Below are 21,022 nucleotides of genomic sequence, written 5' to 3'. Positions count from 1 at the left end.
GATGTTCTTAACATTTGTTGTTTATTCTCATTCCATCAAAATATGGAAATACTTTGATGGAACTTAATTTTATTTTTACCTATCTAAATTAATTTTACAAAACTAAATAATTTATATATAAAAATAATATAAAAATAAAAGTTTGATTAAAAAATTCAATTATATTCATATCTATAAAATCGAGTTTTCTTATCATTTTTTTAAAAGCTACTTATATATACTTGTCTGTCTTGAGATGATCAATTACTTTTGAGTGATGGTGTTTATCAATTGCAATTAATTTTATGTGCATGACCTCAATATATTAAAACTATTGTAAAATTAAAAATGAAATGAAATTATAAGATAATAAAGATATAATTCTAAAAAAAATTATATCTTTGATAATTAATGTTTGGTAGGAATACACATTATTTTCTTTTGAATATGTATGAAAATATCTTGATACATTCTAATACCAATAAAACCAGTTTATTATTTATAATTTAATTTTATTTTAATCTTATACTTATATGTTCTAATTTCAAAAATATTAATTAGAAAATATGGCACTATGTATAATATTAAATATATACATATCAGAAGATTATATGTTACTGAACATTTATATGATATTATTCAGTACAAAAAATGATTAATATGCATCTGATATTATGCATGGAATTAATCACTTATTACTTATATGTCAGATCAATACAATCCTTATCTCTTATAAAGGAAAGTTCCACCATATGCAGATTACTATTAACACTATAATTCCCCATTATATTATTATATTTATTGAGTATAACTTTTTTAAAATAAACTTATTAATATAATATCATTATTTTTTAAATATATTTTATAATATATATATACATACATACATATATATATATTTTTAGGAAAAATACTTTTACTTTTATCTTTTAGAAAAATATGTTTTAATAAGCTGTATTAATTTTATTTATTTTGTGGATAAAAAGATTTATCAATCATACATTAAATTCATTCTGAAATATTATAACAACAGTGAAAGATGAAAATAGATCGAGATCTAATAAATGTGAAAATTTATTAAGAACAATATATCTTTTGTAAGACATATCTGCATATATTAAATTAAATAAATATAAAAATTACGTAAAGTTCTAAATATTAGCCAACTTTTGCGCTGTTAGAAGCATTTTTTTTCTTTTTTAATCATTTTGTCTTATTTATTCAATATCTTTCAATTAATAAATCGAATATGAACATGTCATGATCTGATATGATTTAGAACTTTGGTTGAGAAAAATATATTTCTATTTTATAGATCAATGATTAAACTAATTATCTTAAATATATCAGAAAATAAAAGAGACTTTTATATGTCAATATTAATCATTATACAATTCAGTCTAAAGATATATAGATTACTATTTTTAACATTCATTTCATAACACACATGCCAAACTTCAAAATCAAGTAAAGAATTTCATGACAATCAACTGGATATACATATTTATGCAAAAATTTCAAAGTTGTTTATCTATGACAAGTATTATTTTTATTTTTTAAAATCTTATATTTTTTATTATTAAGAATAATCGCTATATAAATAGAAGCTAGAAACATAATCATTAGCATATAAGAAGATATTTTCAAGCTTAATATTATATAATCAAATTTGTGAAATTTTTTTAAATGTACACCAGCTAATTGTTAAGAACTCTTTCTGCAACATTAAACACTTTCTTCAACAATAATTTTATATTATATAGCTTCACACTATTCAAATGGAACGCTTTTGTACACAATTTTCTTTTAGATGAATATTTATTATTCATCCAAAAGAAAAATACGACGTTGGCTCGATATGCACATTTTGTATCATACATAAGTGCATCCTAAATATGTCACAAATGTACATATATTTTTTTTTTTAATTATAATTAATCATGAAGTAGAAAGATAGTTTAAACTTTTGTCAAATTTTTTATAGTTACATTATATTACATTATATATTTATGTGTAAAGTAGGACCCATTTAGTTCGTTTGAGAATAATTAATTCTCTTTACAAAAATAGATAAATTAAACAGGATTATATATTTTGATACATAGGATATTAAATTTTCCTAAAAGTTTCATTTGAAAAGTTCAACTCAATAGTTATAAGGAACTTTTAGCTAATAAAATTAAATTATTATTTTATCAGTGTTTTAAATGAATTAATATTTAATAATATATATTTACATTTTTATATAATTGTAAGTTTGAAAATTTTTCTTGATGTTATAAAGAGGCTTTATTCATAATTATTTTATTTGTGATTTCCATAGTCCTTTACTACAATATTTTTTTATTTAGTTGGACTAAATATAAAAAGGAATAAAGGCACTCTTAGACCGTGGTGCGTGTAATAAAATTGCATAGAAACAAAAATAGATCTCTCTATATATTAAATACTTAATACTTGATATAAATTCTTTGTTTAATATTAATAAAAATTTAAAATCTTTACTTTGATGAATCAATATACATATTATTTATGTGATGATCTCACAATTAATTAACATTTCTATTATGTATTTGTTTTTCTAACACAGAAGTGATATCTAGCTCATATCTGTGATGGAACTTAACAATTCCAGTTTAACAAATGCAACTTCTTCATACATCGAATCTGTTTTAAAAAACCATAAATAGAAAAAAAGATAACAATCATCGTCTATTTGAAAATGCTTCTAAATCACGCTGTGAAACAGAACGGATACTTCGAAATATAGCACAGCCATTTTTTTTTTTTGACAATTAACAGAGATATCAAAAGCTTTTCTAGTTTAATTATTTAAAAATATGATTTACTTTAACTTTTTTTTCATTTTTGTATCATTGCTTTTAACTATACATTCTTCGCATTTTATACTACTTCCGATTTAAATGTATACATGTATACATAAATGATTCCGAAAATTGATTAAAATTTTCTATAATACTTCATCTACATATACTAGTGACAAGAGATAAATATATTGTGTATATCTCTTAAACTGTCACGATAGAGTAGAATACTTATTATATAAGATTATGATGTCAGTAATATAAAAAAATTCATATTAAAAGTGCGTGTATGATAGTTTTTAAATATAAAATGTACATCATGTAAAAATCTATATCCCCATAAATGGTAGGATTTTTTTCAAATATTAAAATTAAATACGAAACGAAATAGCTATATACAATGGTGCATATACAGATAGATCTTAATCTAATTTATCGGAAACCAACGGGAACCTGACTATTCGCAATTGTCGACCAAAATCACATACTACACTATCCCTTAACACTAACATTTGCTTTACAAAAATACAACTATCTTTATGACCCAATCTTACTTCACGCACTGGCTCCCCAGTTCGGACGTCCCAAACTACTAGTGATCCCTGAAATCGTTAAAGTTAGAAGCATTTTTTTTTTGTATTTTTAAAAGAGTTGAATGGTATCTAGAACAAAAGTTACTACTAAAAGTTATTACTACTAAGTATCAGGAAAAACAGAAAAAACAAAAAAACATAAATACATACCTGATTGCTGGTTATGAGTAGATGATGTGTCAACATGACTAACTGCAAACTATAAGCAAATCTATGTGCTGGAAGAGTATGTAGCAAATGTCCCTGAAATCTTTCCCATACACACAATCTCTCATCAGTACCAATGCTTATTACATATGATACAGAACATGCCATAGCTGCCACAGCACCATCATGAGCTTGTATACTGTACATACATGTTCCTACAAATAAAAATAAAAAATATAAATTTTTTGTAAAAAATTATATTTTATTTAAAATATAAAATAGATACCAGTTAGAAGATCCCAGACACATAAAAGACCATCTTGAGATCCACTACCAGAAGTCATAGGGCTCATTCTATCGATAAATAAACAAGATATAGGACCACAATGACCATGGAGAGTATATAATGGTAATTGATCCTCCAATCTGAAATTTAATTTAATATAAAAGAAAGGTATCTAGTGAAATTTTTATAAAAAATGAAATTTTTATAAAATTTATACCTATATACTTTTAGAGTATGATCTTGACTACCAGTTAAAACCCGACCACCCTCACTATCGAGTACAGTTATTGCCTGCTGATGTGCTTTATGAGAACCAATTTTCATACAACGAAGATCTTCTTCAGATTGCATAATGTTATTTATATCCATGGGTGAACCAGCACTTCCTGTTCTAACATGCGCTAAAGAAAAAGAAGATAACATAAAAATTTATATCTAAATAATTGTATATGCGAAATTGTTGAAAATAAATTTACTTCTTCTATAGGAAGTGAAGCCCCAATGAATTTGTTGACCTTCGCTATATCTTTCCAGTTGTAGGAAGTCAATACAGCCATTTAATTTAGCTGCTACTACTCTACTACCTATGAATTTCACAGCAGATATTCCAAGTCCTGATCCATCATCAAATAAACACTGAAATATTAAAATTTTTTTAAAATATTAATATTTATATTGATATTAATTTTTTTATATTTACCTTAAATTTACCCGTAGTACCTTCCCAAAATTCTAAACTTCCATTTGCACATCCTACAACTATAAGATTCTCTTGATAGTCCATGCACCAAATAGGAGATACTATATGTGCAATTTGCATATTTTTATCTGTATTCAACATAGATATATTATCTACTAAGCCAGATGAATTTAATTTTCCATTAGCATTACATAAATGTTCTAAACTTTCTGAATTTCGCAGTTCATCCATAGACTTATTGTGTTCTTCAAAGAGATGTTTATATTGATCACCAAAATCGAATCCTTGTTCACAATTTTGTTGTACTGGAGATTGTTTCATGGATGAAAATTTAATATTTATTGCTGATTTTAAATCTGGAAGATCATAGACATTATCTAAATTTTTACGTGCGCTTTTCTTTCTTTCCAAGTTAAATTCATTAATTTGATAATCATAGTCTAGTGTGTTTCCCATTGAGTTTCTTTTGCTAATATAATTCTGCCCTTTATGCATATTATATAATCCAGGAGAAGATTTTCTATAATGAATAGTCGACGCTGCCGAATACAATCCAAATGAATTAGTATTTTCCATTTCCCCTCTTGAGGGTGGTGAACCACTTTCGTAATCTGACATTAACTCATCTACATCTGGCGTTTTATGACTTAAACTTTTATAGGGATTACTAAAGAACTGTTTTCTGTCTACGTGCACTAACTGTTCGCCTGACGTTGCATCCCATACTCTAATATGACCAGCTAAACATGTGCTGGCTATAGTATTGCCATCTGTAGCAATACATTCCACTTCTTGAATATGACCTTCAAGAACTATAGGCAATGCTTCTAGAACTAATTGCGTTGTTGAATCAGGAGCTTTCTCTGGTTGATACCAACTAGCTCGCCATTCAGCATAGTTTCTTGAACAAACACATCTATAAAGAACAACCATTGTATAAGCAACAACAATGATACTAATGAGACACAACACTGTTGCTAAGAATATTTCCATTGGACTAGAGGGAATAAAAGGAGTATCCGCATTAAAACCTCGACTTTCAGATCTAGTTGGTAATTCCACATCTGAAATAAATTTGTAAGTGGCTGATTAAATGATTAATTTTAATTAATAATTATGTTATAATATAACTATGTTATAATTACATACCTAAAAAATCTAATGGATCAAGAGCAGCAGTTGCAAAACTTTGCCATTGAAAATGTTGTACATCATTTGGATTACTGATTTGTTTCACTAATTGTGTACTGATTGCATGAGATAATTTTACAGCAGGCAATATAATTATACGTCCTCCAGCGGCAGAGATATTATACATTGAAAGAATTGAAGACCAATGATAAAGAGATAAACGATTCCAAGGTGGAAATTCCATTGGTTTTAATTTATTTAATTCATCAGTAATATTATTTGTTAGGTCATCCTAATATATAACAAAATGTAGTAAATTAAAATTTATGTTCTGAAAATTCCACACAATTAGGACTTAAATAACATAATAAATAAATGATTTTTAAATTACCTGTTTATTTAAATGATCTGAAGTAATTATTGTTGAAGGTATTGATACTGGTTTTATACTATTTAATTCAATATAGTTATTTAAGGACTGAGATCTTTCTACTGTGTATCCTTCAATATCTGATTCTGATTTTAATGTTTCGCTTAAGTGTATAAGATGTTCAACAATACCAGAATTGTAAACAATCATGCTAATCCAAACAACCATCCATACCATAAATGCACGCTGAAATATTCGAGTTCTTGCCCAGAAATGTACTAGGCGTAATCGCTTTGGAATTTTAGCTAATGTATGAGTGTTCTGTGTATTTGGAGCTATGACAGTTGTCGGACCATTAGACAAACCATTTAATCTTGGATGAGATTTTGATCGAAAAATATTCGGTTTTCTATTTGTTATTGTTGTTGTAAATTGCTGTTTACGTGTGGTTGGTATATTTGGAAAATGAAATTTAGATGTTTCACTAGAAAGCTCAGTTCGTTTGATATCAATAGCAAGAATTGTGGAAAAAAAAACCATTTGAAGAAAAAAATCATTGACCAGTCCCACAATAGCAAATATACAAAACTCTTGTATGGCTGGCACAAAAGTGAACAATCCTATTGTTAAGATTGTTACTTCTGTAAGTAGATTTTTGGTGATGGACCAACCTTCTTTGGACAAAGCTTGAGCAACACGTATTTTTACATCCAAATGTGCTGGAGTACTCACTACACTTTTGGTTAACACCAATACATTTTCTAATCCTACGATAATCACTAAATAGGGAAACACTTCTTTTCCACTCAGACTTAAAGTTAAGCCAAAAAAAAAGCATACACCCACAGTCATAGACAGTGAACCTATCACTGTTACAGTTGCACCAAATGCTATTCCAACTTTGGATTTCACTAATTCTATTTTTCGCACAGAGAAATAAATATAAAAAAACAAAGCAAAAAATGTCATCATCAATGGAAAAAAATCACTGTAATTAAATTCACCAGGATAAAAGATATGTAATGTTTCATCTGTTGAAATATTGGTAGTATTTTCATTTTCTACTTGATGAAGATGATAATAATTTTTTAATCTATATTGTAATCCTTTTATAAATCTAAAAATTAAATTAATTATATAATCAATAAATATAATAAATAAATAATTTTTATTATCAATTAAGTACTTACTCAGGATCATAGTTTTTTAAATAAATAGTTACTGCATATTGTAAAATTCTTTGTCTAATTCGCATTGGATATCTTTTTATTCCTGTTTCTTTAAGATTCATACCAAACATTATCTCTGCTAAACTAATTTTACCTTTTTGTAGATTCTATAATATATAATTGTAATAGATTATTTTTTGAACAATTTATTATTTTTAGATTATATTTAAAATTATATATATAAAATTTCTCTAAATTATTTTAAAAAAAATCTTGTTCATACCTGATAGGAATATATAGTATTTATAAGATTTGTATCTTGTGCATAAAGTTCAATACTTCGTTGCCATAAATTTGCAGGAGAAAGAACAAGACAGTTATATTCTGGCAAAACTTCTGACTTTTTTCCATTTCTTTTTTTAACTGCTTCAATATGTAAACATACTTGATCAAGTGTTTTTAATCTAAAAATATAATAATAAGGATAAATATTTAAATCAAGATTCTATGAAACACAAATAACTTACGTTTTTGGATGTTGATAATTCTGTATAATCTCTAAAAGATTAAAAACTTCATAAAGTGGACCTCTAAAAGCATCCATCAATGTTAACTCCTCTGTCCATGGTACAACTCCAACTCTTAATATCACTTGTTGTACATAAAACACAGAATTTTCTGTATTGTTTTCAGGTACAATGGTATGATTGATTATAGTTCGTGGTGTATTGCCAGGCATTGGTAAATTAACCAAAGGATAGCTACAAAAAAAATAGTAATCAAAATAACATTACTTGTTTTTAATTGCTATTTACCCACTGAGTTATGAATGAATATAAAATTTAAAAAAGGAAATACTAACCAGCATAGCAATATAATTGAAACTGCCAATGAAATGACTGCAATAGGATGAGATGAGCAAAACAGGCCATGGGCATAATATAGCCCTGCCACTCTATCTGGTAAACTACGAAACATTTCGAGACTGTTTCACTAACATGTCTTAAATCATATATATTTTGGTAACATTTAACCTGAAAAAATTGAAGAAAAGATGCACAATAAATAACAGATGAATATAATGCATTATAAAGTATTGAAGCACAATTACAAATAACTTCTATAATTATCATTATTAAAATAAATATTTATATATAATTTAATAAATATATGTAATTAAATTAATATCTATATAATTTATAATATTTTGTATAATATCTAATAGATATTTATATATACGAATATTTATAGCTAAGATTTCGGAAAAAAAATATTTACGCGTACATATTTTTACGCATTATCAATAACATTACGCAATTGTTAGATCGTTTAATTAATATTTTCACAAGAACATGAAAGAATCAATGATGCGCAAAGATTATGATAAATAAATGCATTTTCTTTCGAATAAATTCATGACGCAATAACGAGCAAATAAAACGATTATACACGATGATTGGATACGATGAGAATACACGTCGACGCATCACAGACTTATATTACTTACGTATGCCTACCATACTAATTATATCATTTCTTTCAGATCTATTTTCTTCTCACTTTGCATTCTGGGATTAATGAACAACATAGCAACAAGTGAACCAATTCTTTTTGTCACAATCACTGTTAAATAAACATTGTCAAGATTTTTTTAAAATTATTAACATCGTCATAAATGAGGTTTCAAAAAATGCACTCAAAAATAATTTACATACAATAAAAAACACATTGATACTGTATAATCTAAGATATATTTCAGCACGTTAATTTTGAATAAAATAAAAAGAATTATACACCCCTAAGTATAATCCTAAGTGAAGAAATAAATGAGTCCGTTCGACTTTGAGGTTAAGTTCGATCTATCGTCTGCACGTTTATGCGTAGATAATACAGCAATTGATTTTGTAATACAGCATAAAATACACGAATCGGTCACACGTGCTTCGAATCGCGCGTCATTCCTTGAATAAACGAGCACGGATATGAGCACAAGCGTTAGTGGTCAAGAAACGACTTCAAACGACACGAGTATGTAACCCGAACGACCGGCGTAAATTTCTCGAGTGCACTGGCCGGTTTCAATTTAACCCGCACGATACTGCACTGAGTGCTAATTTATTTTTAAATGATTTAGTCGAGCCTCCAACTTGCGACCAATCGCAGGTGTATTAATATTATGCAGCCAGTCGTCGCTCTCCTGTCTTTGCTACGCACGTGCTAAAAAATTTGATAAATCCATTAAAATTAAATCAATTAGATTCGCCAATTTAATGAATGATTCAAATATGTATGACATATTGAATATATATGTATATATTGAATTGTATATAATAAAATTATTAAATATATATTTTTTATTTTATTACATTCTTTATTTATTATTATAATCGAATTTTTGTTTGTTAACAAACAACATAAATTCATTATATAAATATTAAAATATATGTACTAAAAAATTCCTTTTAATATTTCGATTTTATGTTTTTTTTTTACATCAAAAAATTCATCTTAGTTCCGTGAAAACAAATTGTTTTGCGCGAATTTAAATTGGTTTGCGAATAAATGTAATTTATTGTTTTTTATTGTTTTTTTAAATGTTTTTTTTATTGTTTTTTTTTAAACCTGAAAAATTTAAATAATATATTTTATTTTAAATAATTTGATATTCATTCTTGTTTTTTGAAATAATTTTTTTTCAAATAACAAAAAAATAATAATTTATTGAATTTATAATTTTGAATTTTTGTTTTATTATATTATATTAATTTTTTATTGCATTTTATTACATTAATTTATTATATTAATTTTATTATATTAATTTTATATAAAAAGATGAAATAAAATAGTATAAATGTTTTGAAAATTTATATTTAAATTTTATTTTAGAAGCAGAAAGCAGAGGGCGTTATTATTAGTATTTCAGATTTACATCAATCATATATTGTTGTGATCAGTTTCAATTCACATTTTAATTGCAAATATTACGTGGAAAAGTGATTTTTATTATCATGAATATTTTTCAATTCAAAATTTAAATATATATTATTTCATAAAATGTTTTAGTTTCATAGATGTTTAAATAATTTTTTTATTTTAAAAAATTCTTGTTTTGTATTGAAAGAATATTTTTGTGTCAATTATTAGGATAATGTAATATATTAATAAATCTAAATGGCCTGATATGAGAAAGAAATAAAAAAAGTAAAGGAAAAGAAAATCATTTTTGTGGAATCTACATTCTTGGTAAGTTTAAATTAAATTATATAAATGTATAGAAATGCATATATATAATAGATTACTGTATTATTATTAAATTAATATAGAAAAATACAAACATATTTTTGTATCATTCAATGTACTTTTTCAATATTTGACATGAAATTTTTTTTAAAAATTGTTATTAACCTTTAATTAAAAATGTTATTAACCTTAAGGAATGATAACCTTTCCTACAAATTGCGTTAAATTTTTTTTATAGTATTTTTAAACAATAAATAAAATTAAAAAATAAAGACTGTAGAAATAATTTATACAGTCGTGTAAATTAACAGAAAATCTCTCATTATATATGCATTTATTTATTATTCTATTGCTTTTATTTATTATTATGTTAAAAAAATAATATAAAAATACGTGAGAAAAATGTTGTATTAAATTTTCAAGGAACAATCTGCGAAATCTTAAGAATATTTATTTATAAAAAAACTGCTTATTTATCTTCTTATTAAATTTTTTTGCATGTTTAACTATTGTTAATCATGCTGTATTGTTTATGAATTCATTATATAAAGCGCGCGTTATTTGAATTGCTGATTCGAACATGAATGTAAATTAAATCATTTATCAAAGTTTCGTAAAAAAATTCGCATATATGGATTATATGTGGATTTTTTAATCTGAATTTAGATTTATATTAAAGAATTTAGATTTATATTAAAACTGAAATTTGAATATGAATATAGATATAAATTTTAATATTAAATTTAAATATCAATTTATATTAATCTAAAAATGTCGATACAATAATAGATGCAATATATTTGATTTTATTTATGAACTTAAATTATTTTGATAAATAAATTAATTTCATAAAAAAATTTTTAATTAATTCCATTGAATTAATTCTTTTTGGTTATATTAATGATATTAGTAATTTATTTCAAATTTTAAGTTTAAAATAAATTTCAGGAATACAACATATGAAATGCGAATCTTTTAATAATGACATTTAATCCAAGATAAAATAATTGATCTATACATAAAATTCTCTGATAGTAAATTTTATTATATTTGTGAAAATCTAAACGTTTTGTTAGTTTTATTTTTTTTTTTTTAAATAAAGTAACAAAATGAAGAAAACGCTTAAAAGAGATATTTATTATGAATAGTTCTTTTATGGTTATTGATTTTGAATAAAATCTAAAACTATTATTTCAACTATTGATAAAACTATTGTTTTTTTTCTTAATAAATATATAAAATTTTTAATTGTTTAATTGAATTTTTTATATATTCGAGAGAAAATCGAATTAAAAATTTCAAGATATGATTCTCAAATAATGTCGAAATCGAAATTATTTTTAAATTTAATTCTAGAAAACATAAAAATAATAATATTTCTTGGGATCTTTATTTTTTTTATTTTTTATCAATCGAATCAGCGGTTAAACAAGAAGTCGTGACAAAACAGGTATAGAAATCGTATATACAAATTTTTTTCTTCCTGTTGTATGCTATTTGTGAATGTGATGTTTTTTATATTGATTCGACCCTGAATGATATTACTGTAATCGAATCAAATCGATTCCGAGCCAAACACCTTGTTCTAAGCAGCTCTGAAATTTTTAGACGGCCTTTCGTCTAATTTCGTCTAATCATTTTAGTTATTTTTAAAAGCACTCCCACTCAATATATATACTATCTTAAAACAGAAATGCAACAAGTTACACATTCTTTTATTCTGTCAGAATTTTACGGAAGAAAGATTGATACTTATAGATAATCCTTTATTTTTTTTTAATTATTTAAATTTTCTATAATTTCAAGATAATAAGATGAAAATAATTATCACCAATTAAATATTTAACATTAATTTATGAGTTTAATAAGATGATCTCTTAATGTTAGTAAAATCTCGAATTTTATATTTTTTATAATTAATGGAAAATTTTTGATTACGAGAAGATTTCATGGAAACCGGGTTTAAACGACCAATTTTCAAATGTGGAGGTTATCTTTTATTTTGTATGGCAATAGATATGAATTTCATATGTCACGCGTGTACTTCATGACCCGTAACCATACACAGTTATTTTGTATTAGTGGGCACAGATTTTTCTGTCACTGATTCTCTAATTTCTGGAACAAAACTCTGTTCCTAGTTGGATTATTGGAATATTCCATCTTAGGAAATTTTATGTGCTATAATAATAATGAAAATAAAGAAGCCATTGAGTACTAAGAATAGTTCTTCTTTATCACAATAGTTATAATACTCTCTGAAACAATAATTGTATCGATTGTAAAATAATTATAAATTTTTACGTTATATATTTTTATTATTGTATTCATGTATATAATTTTATTTTAATTTTGAAAATAATGAATTGTTTACATTTTGATTTATTCTTCATGTTTATATATTGCATAATACTAATAATATTTGCATACAAAATTAACATATTCTATTTTATTTTTTTTTTTAGAATATGAATTTTTAGTTTAGATTGGATATGTTTAAATCCAATTTATTGATTTAATTCTATCCAATTGATATATTGAATTAAATTGAATTAGAATTTCATTTATATTTATTTGTCAAACTTATTTGCTAATTTATATAATGTTATCTGTGACATTTCAAAAATAAAATGGATCAATATTATAATTCAATCTTCATTATAGAATAATGTTCGAGTTAAAAAAGATACATAAATTAAAATACAGAATATAGAAAGTTAAATACATTGTGTACAAACAAAGTTAAATGCATTTTATACAAACAGATATAAATAGATGTAATTCTATTTTATTAATTCTTTCAAAATATTAACAATATCTTAGTTTTATCTAATATCTTTTTAATATAGAATAAAAAATTGAGTTTTCGTAAGAGTTATCCTTGAGAACATACGTAAACACGTCTATACTATTTGAACTCGAGTCTATTTCTCAGAGTTCCACGAGTGGTATTTTCTGGTTTTCAACGTTTACATTGACGTACATCTATGCAGCATAAGTCATGAATATTTATTATAAACGATTGATTATGCAAAGTGGTGGATTTTCCTTTTCACTTGCTCTCTACTTTTCATGAATTATAATCGACTGTTAAATTATTTTATCATATTGTATTTTAATGTCTGATTTTATATATGAAACTCTCGTTTTTTAATTCTGCTAGTTTTTCTTTTTGTTAGATTTGAATATTTTTAATTTTTAATGAATATTTGCACTGCTAAGAAACGAGTTTGTTGAAAAATTGTTAAAGTAAAAAAATATTTCGACAAAAAATTATATATTAAATTTTATGAGTTTTTTATCAGATTTTTTTTTACTAATATTTTACGTCTTATTTCGAAAATTACTTTATTTTATTTAAAATTTTTCATCGTAAAATTGATGACATATTATGATTGGTTATTCTTATTATGTAATTTTGGAAATAGATTTTTTTTAAGTTAGTTAAGTAAGTTTTCGATTTCTAAATATTTTAAAAATATCTTTTCTTTTAATATCGAGTTTATTATACTTTTTTAATAGATTCATATTATATTTAACAATTTTTAAAATGCATTCTATAGGCTATTTATAATAATAAAAATTCAAATTTCGTGAATCTAAAATACAGTATTATCAATATATATGATTTTATAATTATATTGTATAAGATGTGACGAAATTGTCAATCTTGAATTTTAATATCGCCGAGGTCAGGCTTGTTAATTATTATTTATGTAATACCTTCTTGTCGCTCTGGGCAAATGCTTGGAACCAAAGCGAAAATATGATAAAGTAACGTTTCATTTATATATGAATTATCATTGATACGATTATCGAATAATAATTTTGTATAGATTAGAAATATGCTATTAATGATCTCTTTCTTATAATCGCGTTTTTATTCATCTTTTATTCATAGAAGATTTTAGTATTTATATATATGTAAATATATTTAAATAATTTTTATAAATATCAAAAATTTCAATTCGTTTTTCTTAATGATGATCAATATTTTAATCAACAAATGAGAATTTAAATTTCGAAAAGAGAGATAAATGTCTTTCTTATCTTTGAATGATAAGCGACAATAAAGCTTGGAAAAGTCATAGAGTCATTTAATTTCGTACAATACGAAATTTTTGAATATCAAAAAAAAAAAAAAAAAAAAGAAAAAAAAGAACGAGATAGGAAAATTCAAAATCTGTCTTTGAATCGCTTCGAAAACGCAAGAATCGTTTGGAATAATTACAGAATCATTTAATCTTGCATAATACAAAATTTTCGGACACCTGGTATAACCGAGTCTATTCAACGAAAAGATGAGGAGCATGTTTTCATCCGTACCGGGCGTTTGAAGTCGTATTAACTCAGCATTGTTAGCTGGTGTCCACCTCTACTATCCCATTATCCCGCTGATTGACGTACATAATTGTATCAATTGCGCAACAAATGGAAATTAGGCTCCTGTGAAATGGTCAATGCCGTGGCTAGAGTCAATCGTCTGCGCAAATACACACGGCGCGGAAATGCGCTTCAAAAACACTTTCTTCAGTCATTTTCGGAAGGGTTTATATTACCGATTCGGTTACTCTGTCGATCAACTTGGTAAATTACGACAAATAACATAACCTAATACAGTGGCGTTGACCCTTGACTAAGCTGGACGAATTATGAAGGATCATAAGAGAAAAATAATCGAAAATGAAATCGAAGATCGAGCATTTCTGATAGAAATTAAACGTTAATTAATCGATATGTGGTGTATAAAATGGTTAATATTAATATTAATAATAAAAAATTTGATATTTAAATAAAAATGATATTTAAAAAAATTAAAATTTTGGAACAGATAATTCGGATTTAAAAAATTTCTTATGATAATTTATTAACCTATTAAAGAGGAATATTATTAATAAAATGTAAATCGTTTAATTTATTGTTAAACATCACATATAATATATAATATATTAAATATATTTGAATAATCGATATATTGCACAACTTTGTTTTTTACATAAATCATCAATATACGAAAAAAAAAGTCTTGTACAAATCTTAAAACTTTATTTTACAAATATTAACCCGATGAGTTAGTTTAATAATTTGACAATTATTATATAATTTAAAGGAATTTTTTTTATTTGTAACAATTTGAAATTTTTTTTTTTATGTTTTAATTATTGAAATAATGATTTCATTATTCTTTTGATAACAATTAATTATTAAATTTATAATAATTGGATGTTTCTCTTGTTTAATTGGAATTCGAGAATAAATATAATCCAAATTCGATTATTCAATTTCGATTGATGATGTAATAGTTTGTATATATTTAGTTTTCAAAAAACGCATATCAAGAATCGAACAGTCATCATCTACGTCAAATGAATTGTTGATTTTAATTTTTATAAAAGTGAATTGTCGATTCGATTCTAATTAAATCGATTATTATTAAGTCGTTATTTGATTCGATAAAAATAAAATCAAAATTAAAGTTATACATAGTTATGAGATTTTTTCGATTTTTTTTTTTTTGATGAAACAATAACAAGCATCAAATGTACAATAACAATTTAAAAATTAATCTATTGTATATAATTTTCGAGGAATGTTATCTTTCTTTTATTTATTTACACATATGGGATTGGCAAATCGAAATTTCGATAATTTGTGAATTATTGTTTGATTATCGATTTTTCACTCATTAATGTTCAAAGTTTAACAGTCGTGCGTCATATTTCAATATCCTAGAGATATAAATCGTTGTGTAAACAATTTTCGCAAATAACTCCTCTGAGTTTTGCCTCGAGGAGGAGTGGTAACTAGAAATATTAAATACCGAAATATTAAAAGAGATTAAAATACAATTTTTTTCCGTTTTCATTTCATAATTGATAGCCTTTTCATCTAGCCTAATCGTTATAATTTATTGACGTACATGGATTTTTTTCTTATTTTTTATTTATTTCCTATGATTAATGATTTTCAAATATCAGTTGATAATGCAGTAATCGTATTTGCTATCAATAAACCTAGGTTTCATCAAGAGATGTTAGTTATCAACATTCGATTATACCAAAAATATTACTTACAATTTTATAATTTCCGTCAAGAGAAAAAAAATGAGAATTATATACGTAGAATAAATCTTTAAAAAAATGGATCGTTCTTACTTTTGATTTTGTACGAATTATAGAGTATTTACTTATATTTCATTGAATTCGGAAAGAATTTTTAGGCTATAAGTTTTTAATAATATATTATAATATAGAATATTTTATTATAAATAATCAAAAATTTTAAAAATTAGTTATTTATACTTTTTTAAACCAAAGTAAGCTAAGAATAAAAAAATATATTTTATTTTATTTTTTAATAACAATAAATTTATAATTTAGTTTACAATAAAATTTATTATTTATAAAAATTTTTCATTAATCTTAAAGTATAATGTTAAAATACTACGGTTGATATTAAATTCAACAAATTAAAAAAACAAATATCTCAATAGCAAGCGTTTTTTTATTAAATTTCATGCTTCAATTTTAAAAACAAAAATTACAAGTATATCACAAATTTTAAATTTAATCATCGTTAATAAAAATTTTTACATCTTAAATACTCGTATTTCTTGATCTTTATGTCCATTATGTTGAGTCGGTAAATTCGATTCGTCGATATGAGAAGATTCATGAAGATAACAGATGGCGGTCTAAGGCCTTTTACGATTTACGATGACGCATTAGTTCTGAAATGTTATTATTATATAATTTCTAAAATTAAATACCAATTAAACAATAATTTAACTTAATTACTACTTAAATTTATATGATAAGACTGACTTGTAGAAAATATTATATTCGAATATGATAGATTAAACTCATTTATATTATAGCAATTATTAATTCATTATATTTGATTGACACTACGATAATTAATTTAAACACGAAATTAAGCACGATTCACAAATTGGTAAAACGAAATACTCCTGTCACGTTTATTAATATTTATAAAGAGCTTAGATGTCGGTCTGATGCAAATTCTACCATATAAATGATTAACATATTTCCTGAAATCGTTGAAACGTTTTCGATAAATGGCACAGAAAACATTAAATATTAAATCGAATGGATAACACACGAGACACAAGTCGGATTACATGCTAAATCGACTGATGACACACGTAACATCACATGCTAAGTCAATGGACGATACATTGGACATCGCATGTTAGATTAACGATGGCACAAACAACATCACGTATTAAGTTGACAATAGGACATAGGGCATCACATGCTAACTTGATAATGGCACATGGAACATCACATGTCAAAGTTGATGGCTGAACATCACATACAAAATTGATAATAAGACATAAAACATCATATGCAAATTGACAATGGCACATGGAACATCACATGTCAAAGTTGATGGCTGGACATCACATACAAAATTGACAATAGGACATAAAACATCATATGCAAATTGACAATGGCACATGTTAAGATTAATGGATGGCACACTGAACATTACATACTAAGTTGACAATAAAACAGAGATTCACATGCTAACTTGATAATGGCACAACGAATGTCACAAATTAAGTTGACAATTGCACATGGAGGAACATCATTTAACATCACATGTTAAAGTTGATGGATGGCACACTGAACACTATATGCTAAGTTAACAATAAAACATAGGGAATCATATGCTAACTTGATAATGGCACAATGGACGTCACAAATTAAGTTGACAATGCCACATGGAACATCACATGTTAAAGTTGATGGATGACACACTGAACATTACATACTAAATTGACAATAAAACATAGGGAACCACAATGCTAACTTGATAATGACACAAGGGACGTCACAAATTAAGTTGACAATGGCACATTACATGCTAAGTTAACAATGGAACACATGCTAAATTAATGGATGACATACAAAATATCACATATCGATGATGTTTCGATAAATTGTGTTAAAATCCCCATCATAATATGCTTTTCAGTTAGATATTTTAGTTTCTTGCAAATATGCAACTTTGAAAATGATTGCAACTCACTAATGGTACTGTCTCACGACATAAATTATCTTTTGGGCTTCTTATATATCCAAATTTGCATGGTACTTGTATTATGCTCATAGGAATAGAAATTGAACTTGAAATATTTTCGTTTTTCGGTGGTAATTTCACTTGTGGACTTCGAATGTTTATCGATGATACATAGATTGGTATCGCCATTAAAGATAGCAGTAATAACAAGTGTTTGAAAAAATTCTTCATTATTTATAACGAAATATGCAATATGATTTGAATTGAAATAATTTATTTAAATTACTGTTATTACTGTAGATCGTACACATAGATTATACTTGTTAAATTTTTTTTTAAAAATACCGGCCACGAATGCGGCCAGATGCGTTGGATTATTTATGTAATGGCAGATACCTCAAGCTTCTTTTATATCGATCTTGAAGGACGCCATCTTCTATGAATCACGCCCACACAACGATTTATGCAACGATAAAATCTAATTGCGATCAATCAAGAAAAATTCTTCCAAGAAAAAAGATTATTGTAATTTTTATTATGATTTTTCATTTTGATTATATAAATACGAAATAATCGGTATAAATATATTTCTAAGATTACACAATGCTGCGATATAATGTTAAAATAACATTATCAGGAGATGATCAAGAAATGAAGATTATAATTATAAAAGATACTTGCAAACATGAACTGAATGTAAAGATAAACTTTGCATTTTAAAATGATTGAAAAGATTGAAAAATGATTGAATATAATATATTTATTTTAAAACGAAGCTCACGATAAAAAAATGAGATGAATAAAATATACCTGAAGATTATTATGAGAAATGATTCTCTAAATGAAATTTATTAAAGTAAAAAAGTAAACAAAATATTACATATTTTAAAATAATCGGGCTCCTTAGATATATATCTCATATCATATATAATCCAATTCCTTTCCCATTATTGTACCAACCATGTGCATATACATATATATACATACTTAAGTTTTCAAAATGGGGCTTATGATAATGATTATGTGTGGGTCAGAAAATAGGTTACGTTCCCACCAATTTTATATACGATCTCGTTGTATCGTAATCGTAGCTGTTATCTTACGATAATGTCTGTTCGGCAGTCTTTTAAAGAAACGCTCGATCACTATCGCCATCAGGGAACACGAGCAGCAACAAGTGTCTGAAGAAGCCCCTCCTCGTTGCCTGCAGGGAGAACGGCTCGGTCAGATCACATTAGAATTACTTCAATCGGCCTATCGTCTCGCTGTGTAAATTGATTTTATCGATCGAGTTTCTTCTCGAATTAATCTTGCCGAAAGCAGATTTTTCGCTCGATAAATGATGGAGCGCTTATCTCTGCCGACATCTTGGGTATATTATTTTATCAATCTTTCTCAGTGTCGGGCGAAATATCTCTAGTTTTATTCGTTGTTTCACATTATTTCCTTTTTAATTTTTTTTTTAATACCGTTACTGATAATATCATTGATAAGTTAATTATTACAAGATACAAAATAAGACACAGGATTTTAATACAACGAATATAATTTTAGATTTTACGTTACGAAACATTGGAAGACGATTAAAGATAGTTAACAGATTCTAAACAGTTTCTTAGGAATAATAAATTATGTATTCAAATTGTCGTCAATTCGCTCGTATCCTCGTCATTTTTTTCAATCAGTTGATGAAAATTGTATGATTCTTGCTACCTCAAAACCACATAAACGTAAAGATCAAAGATACACGAGGTACCGATAAAATCTTAGTTTTTCTTAATTGTTTTTTAAAATCTTTTCTCTCCTCCTTGTTTATTCCTTGTTCTTTCCATAATACATTCCCTGGCAATAAATATTTTATTCTGTCCGAATAAATAGATAGATGAGCAATTTATTTCTTGATTGTGCATAATAGCTTAATTAACATAATGCAATAATAAAATACTTCATTAAGTAACGTCAACATTTGGAATGTTGTTAGTTTTAAACGAAAGAAAATGTAAATTTCTAGAAAAACTTAAGTATCTTTTTCTCACATTCGTTCACGAGTGAGATATTCAATACGAGCATTATTAATAAATAAGAGATCAATAAAGAATTTGTTTTCCAATTTTTAGAATTTTTTTACAATATAAAATAAAAATTACACTCACTCTCGAGAGAATTTTACTCTCAAATGTTGTCATCTTCGTACCTTTGCACTTACTATCTTGGAAAATTTTCTTTTTATATTCTTAGCAATAAGAATACATCTCACACGATACTCGCAGGTGTGAATTTTTACAATTTCTACGTCAGTTTTCGCGATACTTGACGCTTTACAAATAGAAGTCAATTAACTCGTGTACAAACATCGATCTACCATTTTCAACCTGCATTTGAATTTTACAGATCATTTTAACGATTGAAGTTTGCGTTAGAAATGAAAGGATTAAGAGATAGTTTCAACATTGTTTGTTAAAAACAGTTCGACTATTCTATCTCTATCTATCTCTCTCTCTCTCTTTTTTTCAAATTTTCACGTACAAATTCGAAA

The 21,022-nt window shown here is 25.5% G+C and overlaps 1 protein-coding gene and 2 long non-coding RNA genes across 8 annotated transcripts in view; 1 reads left to right on the top strand and 2 right to left on the bottom strand.

Annotated features, from left to right (window-relative positions):
• LOC107996446 (uncharacterized) overlaps nt 1-4,332 on the top strand; it is a 30,688-nt gene extending 26,356 nt beyond the window's left edge. For all 4 annotated transcript variants that reach the window (XR_009830978.1, XR_009830976.1, XR_003697357.2 and 1 more), the window contains 2 exons: nt 3,827-3,953; nt 4,062-4,332. This is a non-coding gene — a long non-coding RNA (uncharacterized LOC107996446). The remainder of the gene's footprint in view (nt 1-3,826; nt 3,954-4,061) is intronic.
• Nucleotides 1,036-9,559, bottom strand: LOC107996444 (sterol regulatory element-binding protein cleavage-activating protein). 3 transcript variants are annotated; one of them, XM_017054486.2, is made up of 13 exons: nt 8,708-9,559; nt 8,063-8,234; nt 7,728-7,961; nt 7,484-7,664; nt 7,222-7,367; nt 6,053-7,148; nt 5,680-5,953; nt 4,531-5,594; nt 4,307-4,466; nt 4,048-4,231; nt 3,831-3,970; nt 3,548-3,759; nt 1,036-3,406 (listed from the first exon to the last, which is right to left on the bottom strand). In XM_017054486.2, exons 2-13 carry the CDS (start codon nt 8,176-8,178, stop codon nt 3,227-3,229), a joined length of 3,987 nt encoding a protein of 1,328 aa, XP_016909975.1. In that variant the 5' UTR covers nt 8,179-8,234; nt 8,708-9,559; the 3' UTR covers nt 1,036-3,226. The 3 variants fall into 3 exon arrangements, with proteins under 3 accessions (XP_016909975.1, XP_016909976.1, XP_016909977.1); XM_017054487.3 differs by having other exon boundaries at nt 8,718-9,559; XM_017054488.3 differs by lacking the exon at nt 8,708-9,559 and adding an exon at nt 8,485-8,684.
• Nucleotides 9,560-16,926: 7,367 nt separating this feature from the next.
• Nucleotides 16,927-20,709, bottom strand: LOC133666606 (uncharacterized). Its single transcript, XR_009830975.1, has 3 exons — nt 20,640-20,709; nt 18,496-19,690; nt 16,927-17,170 (listed from the first exon to the last, which is right to left on the bottom strand). It is a non-coding gene; the product is annotated as an uncharacterized LOC133666606 (long non-coding RNA).
• Between the last annotated feature and the right edge of the window lie 313 nt (nt 20,710-21,022).

Source organism: Apis cerana, linkage group LG8, assembly GCF_029169275.1.
Source record: "Apis cerana isolate GH-2021 linkage group LG8, AcerK_1.0, whole genome shotgun sequence".
In the NCBI taxonomy this organism is placed as follows: Eukaryota; Metazoa; Arthropoda; class Insecta; order Hymenoptera; family Apidae; genus Apis; species Apis cerana.
This window is presented reverse-complemented; position numbering and strand designations above follow the sequence as displayed.